This window comes from Oryzias melastigma, linkage group LG4, assembly GCF_002922805.2.
Source record: "Oryzias melastigma strain HK-1 linkage group LG4, ASM292280v2, whole genome shotgun sequence".
Taxonomy (NCBI): Eukaryota; Metazoa; Chordata; class Actinopteri; order Beloniformes; family Adrianichthyidae; genus Oryzias; species Oryzias melastigma.
In genome coordinates this window covers 20,211,534-20,224,334 of record NC_050515.1, presented here as the reverse complement: position 1 = coordinate 20,224,334, position 12,801 = coordinate 20,211,534, and the positions used below count along the sequence as shown (strand labels likewise).

The window sequence follows — 12,801 nt, the reverse complement described above, 5'->3', positions numbered from 1 at the left end:
GAATAACTGTTATGAAAAGCGCTTAAAACCCTCCGCAAAGATCTTTTTATTATCTAAAATCTTCAGCATGCATGATTTTAGTAATCATTCTGTTCCTTAAGGTAATACCTACTAATTCTTTTGGTTTTGTTCATTTATATTCCTATTGCACAATGGCAGCCATGTGTAGTGTAGTGTTGTGTGGTGGTTAGAGCTCGAGCCTCACAGAGTAGAACCTGGTTCAAATCCCAGTTCACTGTGGCAGTCTCTTTAATACATATTATTATATTTTAACTTTTAGTCATTTCAACCTTCACTGTTTTTAACAGAAAGCAAGCGACTTGTCTGACAACTTTAACATTTTAGCATCTTTAGAAAAAGACAACCTTCCACAAAGGTTCTGGGAAACAGAAGAAAAAAATCAAAGAAGGGAAAAAGTTTCTTTGTAAAATAGAACAATCTCTATTCTTAACCCTGTCTGTTGGTTATTAGGAAAAGTATTATGGGAGCAGCACAAAGGTCTGATTGCATATTCTGAAGGAAAATCAGCTTTTTTCTAACTTGTGCACAATTGGAAGCTATGTGTTTTAGAGTTTTTTGTGCCATCTTTGTTGCTGATCATTCCATTCAAAGGCCTATTGCTCTCCATTCTTTTTTAACCTCTCCATTTAAGATTTTCTTTGCTCGTTTCCTCTGCAGTTTCATTCCTTGCTCCCCCAGATTTCTGCTCCTCTAATCCAATATCTCTCCCTTTTCCATCCCTTCTCCTTTTATTGCCAGGATAATTAGTTCTCCCGATAAGCTCATTGGCCGTGCGTGCCGGCTCTAATGTTGTTCCACACAGAGCAGCGGTGAAGGGAGTGCGTGCGCTGGCCTGCACCAGTCCACGTGGATGTGGTGTTAAAGTGCGTGGGTGATTCCTGAACTCCTCGGAATGTGAAAGCGAGCCTGTCCCTGAAGGGGCGGATGGAGCTCTGCAGATAAGGTGTTCTACACCGACACTGCTCTGCTCTTTCTTCAGTCGAGTCTCCAAGTCAGCGGTTGCACTTCCTTCAGAGTCATGTGTCTCTGGTCCACTGTATCGAGGTAGGAGGCAGCACACATGCATTATATCGTACCTCGCTTCTTTGGGTCAACTGATCCGTGAGATTGACCTACGCTTCTCCTGACCACCAGGATTAGACGCCTTTTCAATAAGATGGTGGTGCTACACCTATTTCAGTCTTACCTCAACAAAGCTTGTCACTTTAGTTGTATTTTTGGGAACACAAGTCACAATATCAATAAATGAAGACTGAACTGTCTATTTTTGACACAAAAAGCCCACTGGGTTATAGGGTGCATTGGCTAATACAAAACAGTCAGATAATGTGTATGACTACACCACCCAGAATGCCTAGAGAGGCTAAAAGGCAAATGATTGGACGGACAGATTGATGGGAAGTAATGGTGTTTTTTTTCATGTTTTCCTCTTATCTACAATAATCAGCCTCAAACTTTATTTGCAAAAACTCAATTTTTAGTCGTTGGACTTAAACTACAAAACAATACACTCACTTTTTCAGTTTGATTATTCTGAAGCACATAGTGTGTCACTCCATCAGGCTCCTGACTGTGATAGACGTAATGGACCAATAATCTATCAAGCTGTGTGGTATCATAGTTTATCAAAGTCGTACTAAAACATTTTAATTGATTTTTAAGCTACAGGTCAATTACCCCAACCGTAATTCACAAATTAAGAGTACAGTTAAGAAAATTAAAGATTATTTTTTATTCCTAGTTAACATGCATGAGCACAGTGGAGAAGCTTGTTTAATGTTATCACACCGGAGAAAAGTTAATATTTTTTTTGTTAGTTTTTTTCTCTGAACAGAGATGCTTATCGAGTATGTATTTGTGAATGCTCTTAAGAAGAAACAGGCAATATTTCCATACCAATTCTGAACTCCCAAAGAGTCTATCAGAGATCTACAAACACCATCTGTTGGTATTTAAACATTTGGAAATATTTATAAATGTGTTTGAAACGCTGCCTATCAATGAAGCTGGCAACAGCAACTGTGACTGCTGCTCTGTCTGGCATCTCACTGACCGGGTAACTAAACCCATCATTCAGCAGAAAAATGGGAACACAGCTTCTTGCTCACAAATGTGCAAGAGTCCACTTTTTAAAAATGTGTTAAATTATGACATTGTGTTTAACTGTTATAGCATTTCAAACAAACCTCACGTTTTAGTCAAAATCTCTAACTCCACAAATCCTACTTTCAAACTTTATTTTATTTCTAAAACAAGTTTTGTATCAAGACTTGTGAATTGTATTTGAAGTGTGAAACTGGTTCAAAATTATTTAGTAAAAAACAAAATAATTCAAACATATGTGAATATAGTCGGCTGCTTGTTTCTTGTGTTAAATCTGAAATATTTCCTCATTGGCCTTTTCAATATTTGATTCTAGCCCAAAGCCAAAAACAATACTTGGAATAACAAGTTTGTGACTTTTTGAACAGAAGCCTATTTCACACATTAAAGGTACAAGCGGGGAGGTTTCTGTTTCCACTCCCCACTTGTTAATTTGTGTGGATCCCCAAAGGGGTAAATATGTTAAGAGATTCTGCTCTGCCACTGGCTGGCTATGCATCAGGTGTGGGTGCTTATTTACCTGGAACAGAGGAGCCATTGCTGTTCTTTTTGAGGCCCTCTTGTCCATCCGCATTTTGCTGTGTGTGCTGCAGACTCAGCTTGTGACAGACTTCGAATGCTTGGCCAACCGTCCGAACGATACGCATGGCCTGACTCTGCAAGCGGGGGGTGGGGGGGGGAGACAAGAGATCAATTAAAAAGTGATGACAAAACTGTATGTGATGCTAAAATCAGACCAGAAAAAGACTTTTTCTGGTGTCATTGGAGTTTCACATGAGCCTGTGTGGTATTTTGTGTTTCCAAAGAGCAGTCATACCATCTCCACCACGTCCCCAGAGCCAATTGCATAGAACAAACTTGTCCTCGTCTCGTCATGGCAGAACCTCAAAGCTACAGGCAAAGGAGATGTTTACTGCTCCTGTCTTTCCACAGCTTCATTTAAAGAGCCATTCTGATTAAAATTGTGTTTTTGGTGTTAGAAACTTGTTCTTGTTGCAATTTTCTTATCTTGGAGGACATATATAAGGATAATTACTATAAAAATAGCAATTCTGAGAATGCCTTTATTCAAATCAAAGTTCCCTCCTCCACTTCATTAGTTTGCATTCACTTGTAGACAATTAGATTTATGTACGTCTTTGTGGATCTGGCTCAACATTGTACTGTACAATGTTTCTCAATATTTTTATTGCACCAATAATGTTAAATTGGGGTTGTGAAGGGCTTTAATCTGGTGGGAGAGGACACAAAAAAAAAAATTTAAATGGAGGAGTGTGGATGGGTTGCTTTTTGCCTACAGTGCCACCCACAACAGAGAGTTGAATTTCTAATCAGCTTCTGCTGCTCTGTAGAATATTTTTTCTTAGAAAATTATACAAGTTTTTTTTATTTTGGCTAAAAATGTCTTAAAAGATTACTGATTACTATTTTAAAATATATTAAAAGATGATTGAAGAGTTGCAGATAAATAACCAAAAAGCCAGAGATCCAGCATAAGGAGGAGGACGACTCCTTCTGGTATTAAGCTATATTAAGCTATATAAAGACCAAACTACTAGTTTGGATGAATATAAGTTTTGTATGTTAGTATGTAGGGGTTTTTTTAAACTGTTGGAGCTAACTCACCACATTGTTGTTTTTACTAAAAGCTGTGTTTGCTTTGAAAGAAAAAAAAAAGGCTGCAACCCTTTTGTCTAAACGTGTCCCCCCTGCATCTGGTACAGCACGAGAATCACTTACTGATTCCGTCTTACCTGCTCTGACTGTGTCCCCTGACAATACAAATAAGGGTTGTTTATATGTTTTAGTACTGTTCTCTGAAAGGTCACAGTGAATTATGACAGGTTCTTTCCTTGAACAGCATAAGTAGTGACTTGTCTGGTTTCCTTTCCTGAATAGGAGGTCAGGTGAAAACCATGCGTGTGACGCCATCTGCCGTCACCGCCCCTTCCTCCAGTCAGACTTACAGATTCTCTTTATGAGTACTGTATCTTTACATTTGAAGGCAGTCATCAACAGAGGAACATGGAGGGGACCAGGGAAAACCAGTGGAGCCTTCTCAGAGGGAGACGTGACTTGAATACGATCCAGCAATGGATTCTCACTCCCAACTTGTCTTATATGGACGTATGGTTTGGGCCCCCTCAGGTGTCCCCAACGTGCCGTTTGTTGACGTGCTGGCTGTTACCATTAAATCAGGGGTTCCCGACCAGCCAGGCCCTGAACCGGTACCAGTCCGAGACCCGCTTAGTACCGGACCACAGAAGCTAATCAGGGTCACCATCCTGTGGGATGCGGAGTTGACAGGTACCCTAACCCAGGATCGGTGCCATGTCTGTTACCACGTACTGAGGTTGGGAACTCTTGATTTAATGGGAAAATCCAGCATGTCAAAAAACAATGAGTTAGGGACACCCAAAACATAAAAAATTAACCCGGAGGGGACCAAAACCATACATCCATATCCCTCATGCTCTCCTATGGGGTCCAGATGACCCCGCTTTTACAATCATGTGTGATCTCTCCCATGACAAAGGTGGACAAAGGTGGACAGGATTTCATGTCTGCCATGGACACCGGGTAAGATAAAAAAAAATCCTTGAGAAAAAAAAAAAAAAAAAGTTCAGTGTGCTGACTTGTGGGGTCCAAATGACCCCACTTTTGATGAAGGATAGCACAGGAGTTAAATGACGTGTTGAGAAAGAGAATCTGTAGGATCCAGACAATCAGAATAGAAAACTTAAAGGAACAAGTAAACATCAATGCATGGAGACAGGAACATATTCATGACTGTAGGGAGGGCAGCAAGATGAAAGCTGGAGGGATTGTAGTGGTCAGAACCAAGACAGTAATTCTGTCACAGAGATGCCCAGACCTAGAGTTACTGAAAGCCCTGAATTGATGTCCATTCAGAACAATCGTGTGTTGAAACAACAACTCTGTGATGTGTCAGCTAGTTTGTGTGACATAAATACCCAAACCAAAAATTTACTATGGATTTAGATTTAGAAAAATAATCTTTCACATTTACATAATCTTAACTTAATGATATATAGCATTTGTCATCTCAATTAAATTGCTGATGGCTATTTTTGTCTTGTTGGTGGTTTATATGATCACACATTATTATTTCGCTGATTTTATAAACATTTAATCCTAGATTTTGACAGCAGTAATAGCGAATGTTTTCATCTATTTGTATAAAACTTTAAAAACAAATCTGCAACACATGCACGATTAGATTTGTCTTTTTAAAAAGCTGATTTCCTTTTCTTAAACACATTAAAGAGACGACAGCACACATCTAAGCCTTATGACTATCAAAAACAATCTGGAGCTTGTTTCTATTTATGCTCATTAAATCAAGATGCAATGACATTGTCCTGAATCATCATGTCAACATGAATACATGCAGCAGAGTGTGACAGATGTTCTCCAAGAGTCATTTTTAGCGCAACGCCAAATCCTGTTAAACAGATGTGAATTAAAAAACACAGATTTACTCAGTTCTGACTTCATTGTTTTTCTTCTCTTATTTTCTGCCAGTAAGTATTTGAGACCAGATGCAGATAACTGGATCTGTCCAAAAAAGAAAAAAAAAGAAAAGAAAGAAACCCACACAAAACATTATAAGTAGAGAACATTGCCTTGTACCAAAAAACTTTAAAAAAAATATGAAAAACAAACTGAAAATAATTTTTTGAAGTGTTATGTAAAGAAAGCAAAGTCCTTATGATGCTGTGCTTGAATGTTAGCACAAATTTTATTGCTTTTTTTAATCCTAAGCTTTTAAGAAAGGTTGATTATAGACACTTTAAAAGTACAAGAGAAACATTCCAAAATTAAAATAGAATAGAATAGAATAGAAAAGCTTTATTAATCCCGAAGGAAATTTAAAAGCGGCCAGCTGCTTTTACAATCACAGACATAAAACCCTAAAAACACTTAAATTTAAATATAAAGAATCAGTAAAATATTCCTAATTAAAACATATTACAATAAAATCCATAAAACATTCAGATTAAAAATTCACTAAAATCCTCTTGTGCTGTTCAGTCAGGGAGTTGTACTGTCTTATTGCACGAGGGACAAAAGACCTGCTCAGTCTGTCTGTGGAACAGCGTTGTGACAGAAGCCTGCTGCTGAACAGGCTCCTCCTCCCAGCTAAGGCCTCATGCAGGGGATGTAAAGGATTTGTCACAATGGCCCTGAACTTGGACAAGGTCCTTTGTTCTGCCACATCCTCCACTGTGGGCAGCTGCATCCCAACCACAGAGCTTGCTTTTCTGATGAGCTTGTTCAGCCGGGAGATGTTCTTCTTACTGGTGCTGCACCAGCAGACAACAGCATCAAGGAGGGCACTCGCCACCACAGTCTGATAGAACATGTGGAGGAGTTTGGAGCAGATGTTAAAGGAGCGTAGACGACGGAGAAAATACAGTCTGGACTGGCTCTTCTTGTAGAGTTGGTCTGTGTTGGAGGTCCAGTCCAGCTTGTTATCCAACACGACCCCCAGGTATTTGTAGGACTGTACCATCTCAACGTCGTCTCCCTCAATGCATATGGGCTGGGGTGTTGGAGCTTTTCTTCTGAAGTCCAGAACCATTTCTTTGGTCTTCTGGACATTCAGCTGCAGCTGATTCTTCCTGCTCCAGGCCACAAAGTCCTCCACCAGCTCCCTGTACTCTCCATCTTCTCCTCCTTTAATGCACGCCACAATGGCTGTATCGTCTGAGAACTTCTGGATGTGACAGGTTGAAGTATCATGGTGAAAGTCAGACGTATACAGCGTAAACAAAGCAGGAGACAGTACAGTTCCCTGCGGTGCCCCTACACTGCAGCTGAGTTTGCTGGATGTGGATCTCCCCATGCGGACATATTGCAGCCTGTTTGTTAGATAGTCCATAATCCAGGACACCAAATATGGCTGCACAGCCATCTTGGTGAGCTTCTCTTGCAGCAGGTGAGGTTGTATTGTATTGAAAGCGCAGGAGAAATCGATAAAAAGAATCCTCACCGCACATCCTCCGTCGTCCAGGTAAGAGAGAGTCCGATGTAGCATATAGAGGACAGCGTCCTCTACCCCCACTCTCTCCCTGTACGCGAACTGCAGAGGGTCCTGGTTATCCTGAACTTGCGGCTTCTTCATATCTTCATATATTTGCAATTTTTGTAACCCCTGACTTTCTATACTCATGAAGTGACAATGAATGCTTTAAAATATCTCTGGGGTTGTGGAAAATGCCCTAGCTCTGTGTGCTGTGACTTCCAATGTGGGTGAATATCTTTAAAAATGAGATACAAGTTGTCATCCTCAAAAACAACACAAAGGGACACTGATCTCCTTTTTTTCCATTTCCTTTCTGCTGTTCTCATCCTGTCAGGAAAACCTTTGACCTTTACATCATCCAGCCTCTTTCTCTTTTGTTTCCTCTGCCTTTCCAACTGTCAAAGGGCAGCCATGTTTCTCTGCTTACAAAGACATTCACAGCGGCGAACAGCCTGGTTCTACTGTCCTCTGTGAAGACTCTGAAGCTCAAAAACCTACAAAAAATGTGCTCTGTCTCTACTTTACCAAAATTTATCTGCTCTTTACCTCAACATATTTCATTTAAAACTTCTGAGAATGGTTCAAAATGAAAGAAACGAAGTTACAATGTTACACTTTTTCTAATGACATGATTTATTAGTCTATAGCCAAAAGAACCACTTAAAAAATCTTGTTTTTGGTGTTTTTAACATTGTCTTGTGGCATTTTTTTTGTTGATGGAGAACATATATAAAGAATAAGGCGAATTCTTCCTTTCTCCCTACCCCTCCAATTGTAGGGGCATTTTTAGGAGTAGGGACGGCCGAAATAGTTTTTTCAAGGACTACCCCTCCTTGGGGAGGGATGCAAAGCCCTCGGCCGTGAGGGTAACCCATGTCGCACTGTACATAGAGGAGAGGCACCTTTCTTCATGTGGCTGTGTTCTGAAGTACAGAAGTTTACATTTAAATGTAAGTAAAGACTTTCTGTTCTAATATTACCTTTTTAAAGTTATAAAACTGATGTTGTCATGTATTACCGAGCGCTGGCAGCTCCGTGCTCGGATTAGGCATTACATTTCTTAGTGTTACTTCACTTAAATCGATGTGAATCCAGAACAGACAAAAAAAATGCTGTTTAAAAAAAACACCCTGATCCAAGCTCTCATCCGGGGGGGGGGGACGTATTTCTAATGAACTACTGCCTCTCTGTAAAAACAATGTCCTAAAAAACAACAGTTTTTTTAATTACTGCTAAAAACAATAAAACCATAACCAAAAGATCACTGGGAGAGCTTTTAGAATAGCTCAAAAAATAAATGGAGTTGGACTCTAAAAAAGAGCTGTATAAAGTAGAATTGAAAAAATAATAAGAACTGAATGTTGTTGTTTTTAAAGGATGCTACTCAAAGAGATTCTCTGATTTGTTTTCTCCCAATTTAAAGTTCTGCAAAACGAAGAAGAAAAAAAACCCCACACAGATGACAGAAAACTCTTTCCGTGAAATCAATCCAGTGAGCCTCCTGCCTCCTTTTGTTTTCCTGGTGGGACTGGCAAACCAGCTTGTTCCTGCACAACAAAAACCCAAATCCAATTCAAAACTGTAGATGGATTTTTGCACATTCATACCACCAGAAAGCCACATCCACAAAATCCTAAACCTGTCACACAAACACAACTCTGTTCCTGTACACAACTCTGTACTGTTCAAGTCACTGATAAAAAAAAAGAAAACCTTTAAACTTTGAATTTACTTTCCAAGTTTTAAATCAGTTTGAAGTTTTGAATTAGATATGGTTTCGTTAAGTATAGAATGAACCATCTTCTCTGACTTTTGAATTACTCCTTTAAAGTACCTAAAGTATTTTTGATGGATTCCTTATTAAACTTAAAATAGGATTATGCCCAATGATAAAAAGTGAAGTTCAGTTTCAGGTCAAATGTCCTGTGATGTGCTCTTAATCACAATCACAGGATTCCAGCCGCAGTCACTCTGCAGATATGAGAAGTCTCTCTGGTCACACTGTGCTTTTCTTAAATCTCCCTGAGATCCTATGCGAGCTTCTTTCCATTTAAACAACTTTTCCCCAAACGGGACTTTTTCTGTTCACTCTTGGAGTAGATAAAAGAAAAGAACAGAAAATACGCTTGTTATTTTATTATTTTTCATCTTTTTTCAATCTTTCTGAGCTAATTCTTTATTCCATTTATAAGATTATGACTTATAGCAACAGAGTATTTATCATTTCAGTACATGAACTAGCTTTTTTTTTGTTTTACATTACATTAGCGTGCAAAAGTTTTAGGTAGGTATGGAAAAATGCAGTTGGGAAAGAATTTTTTCAGAAATATAGACAATGATTGTTTAGTTTATTAACAATTAAAAAAAATTAAAGGGAGCGAACAGAAGAAAACTATAAATCAAATCAGCATTTGGTGTTACTAGTTTTTTTTTTTTTTTAAACCAGCATCAATTCTGATAGGTATTTTTGCAAATAATCAATTGACCAAAACAGAGCTAGAGTTCATTGATGGCACATTTAGGTTAGGATTCAGTCATGAAGTGAAATAGAAACAGCTTTGTAGGAGGCTTGAGTTAAAACTTAGTGAGGAAAAGTCGAACTCTGCTGCCAAGGTGAGGTTGTAAAAGACAGTTTCATGTCATGACAAGATTGATCACAGCAACAAGACACAAGGTATGTGTCTCTGCTAGACAAAGATCTCAAGATGTGCTGTTCAAGCTCTTTTGAAGAAAGAAGAACAAAGAAATGGGCAACGTTGAGGATTGTAGACAGAGTGGTCGACCAAGGAAACTTGATCAAACAGAAGACCCATCAAACCTTTAACCCTTCAAAATTAGACAATATCCAGCTGTGCCATTGGATCAGAACTCACAGAAACCAGAGGGATCCTGGTACACCCATCTACTGTATGAAGAAGTCTGGCTAGAAGTGGTCTTGGTTATTTCTCTGTAACTTCATATTCCTACTGCTGGGATTTAGTGCCATAGAGAAAATTACTAAAGTCAATATTTTTGTCTCACTGGTGGTTAAGTTATTATTTGGAGTGACGGTACTCAATTACAAAACCATTTTGAAAGTAAACGAGCAGTCTAAAAAATATGTCATATTATTATATCATTAGTTGTTAGTGAAGCTTTTTCGATTGCCTTACAGTAGCTGAGAAAGCCGTTTGTCCCAGACAAACTTAGACACTCAGCTCTCTCTTGTAGTCATCTCCTTTTCTATGGAGACACTTGTCGTCTGCCTAAATACTTCCTCCCACAGCCATTTTATCAGTTGATATAGTTCTGGAGTAAGTGATTTGTCACTTGCGTCTAAAACCACTTTATTCTGCTGAAAATATCTTGCTAAAGTTACTATGTTGGACATCTGTCACCATCCCCATCATTTTTTTGTCTTTATCTTACTACTCTTTTACCTCTGTTAGCTGAACTTAATGCATCAGTTTTTCAATCTTTCCTATAAGACGAGCTCACAGCCGGCTAGATTAATGCTGTGCTGTGTTGCGCGTCTGCAGGTATAGGATAGGGGCCCTGTCAAAAGTGCGATGCATTATTTATCCCAGATTCCCCATTGAGAGGTGTCGGCGCTTCTGCTGTTCCTCTGGAAGTCTTGGCACAAGCAAAAAGCAGGGACGGAGGGGAATATAATGCAATCCTGGACAAAGCAGGGCAATCAAAGGGAAGAAGGCTGGGGAATCCCTTCGGATTAAAGCTTTTGTGATTCTCTCTGCTGCAATGATGAGCTGATTCTCAAAATCCTCTCCCGGGTGAATTCTTTCCAAATGCATGGCTCTGTGTGAAGAGGTTTAGGCCAGATTTGATTTAGGTAAAGAAAAGATGATTCATAAATACTTTTGGTTATGAGAGTTTATAGATATAGTTTGTTATTTAAAAGTCTGCTGCTGTGATTAAAATATTTGTATGAATGAAGACATTGAGGACTTCTTCTTTCTCATACTCTCCCAGCGTCCTCCCCAGAAGCTGCTCAGATTTCACTATCATTTAGTCAAATTCCTTCCCCAGGTGAAGAGGAAGAGCTTGCCTCCACTCTCTTACAGACAGACAAGCTGGGAGTTGGTGAACAAGAAAGCTTTTATGTCCAGACTTCAACACATGCAAAAAAAAAAAGGGGTTTTAGAAAAACAAAAGAAGAAGCAGTTGTATGCATTTTTTTACACAGCGTTTTTACTGGTAGTTACACTTCCTGTATTTTTTTTCTATAAATGTCTTAAATCTAGAGAATGGTAGGTGGATTAAATAATGTCCATTCCAACGAGAGAGAAATATATACGCTGGTGTTGACACTGCTTAAAAGATGGCAAAATACTAATTGAGATTGGTAGCCTATGAACTGTAACATTGCAGGCATAAAGTTTTAAGATTTGTCGTCTAGTTTTAGGGGAAAACAAGTTACCTTGAAATTAGAGTACAGGTACAACATTTTCTAAAGGTCTAAGATTTAAAAAATAAAACATGTTAGTTTTAATCCATGGAGTCATAGCTAATATCACTTTGTAGTCATATTTTGTTCTTTGATGTCCCTATTTGCCCCTTGTGGTCAACGATTAAGAGTGAATGAGCACACATGGTCACTACTGTATATCCATGTGCTTGTTAAGATGCTAACCACTTTCTTCTTGATTTGAAGGCGACCACCACGAGCTAAAATATGCAGAATGACGGTGGAGAATTTGTGGACCTTTACGTCTAACGTGAATGCTCTGCGAGAAATCGAATCATTGGAGCCAAAGACCACACCTGCATCCAGATCAACATTGTTTAATTTTTGTATTTTCTAGTTATTAGAAACCAGTGGTCCCTTGCATTACCATTGTTCACCTTTTGTTGTTGGTCTGATTTTTCAGTGCATTTCTTTTTTTTTTTTTTACAAGGCATTGCCTGTAGACGTTGTCAATCCTCCATGTCATTTTTCCTGTACAGAATACGTGCAGTTTACCAAATCCACATAACCCTAATAGTGAACAGATATTTATTTTATACACTTCAAAAAAAGCAAATAACACGTGTAGTGAGGGGTTTTACATCCTTAACATATCTATAATCCTACTTTGCAAATATCAACTGTTGCTGGTTACTTTAAGAACATAACCCCCTGGGATAAAGGAGGGAGCACTGTGCCTCAGATTTTTTTTATTTCAATTATGTATATTTTAAAACTGTTAGAAAGTTAAAAATACAAATAGATTTTTTTTTTTTTTTTTTTTTAAATGGGGACACATAAGGCCAATGTGTTACACAGCAAGAAACTTGACATTTAACTACGGCAAAATGTATTTCCAATTAATTAAATTGAATTTAACAAATTATTACAATAAATAAATAACATTGTTGTTATATTTAACACTGTTACAGGACAAAAAAAAACTTTTTGTAAATTTTGTAACAGTCCCATGTTACATGTTAAAATTGGCTGACAGATTGTGTTGGAAAAAGTAATACAGCAATTGTGTAAGACTAATAGAACACCAACTGCACTACTTATTACACAAAATATGTTTTCCTTACTCAGATACAATGTTGTGTAAAAAAAATGGGCATAGTTGGTATTATTTTAAACCCATTTGTAGTTAGAGTGAAGTGAAAAAGCATCCTCCACTGAGGAA

General features: G+C 38.4%; 1 protein-coding gene across 2 annotated transcripts in view; it reads right to left on the bottom strand.

The window, feature by feature from the left end:
* LOC112150755 (carboxyl-terminal PDZ ligand of neuronal nitric oxide synthase protein) overlaps positions 1–12,801 on the bottom strand; it is a 159,486-nt gene that overhangs the window by 55,643 nt on the left and 91,042 nt on the right. For both annotated transcript variants that reach the window (XM_024279227.2, XM_024279228.2), the window contains exon 6: positions 2,645–2,780. In XM_024279227.2, the coding sequence (XP_024134995.1) occupies positions 2,645–2,780 (136 nt within the window). The remainder of the gene's footprint in view (positions 1–2,644; positions 2,781–12,801) is intronic.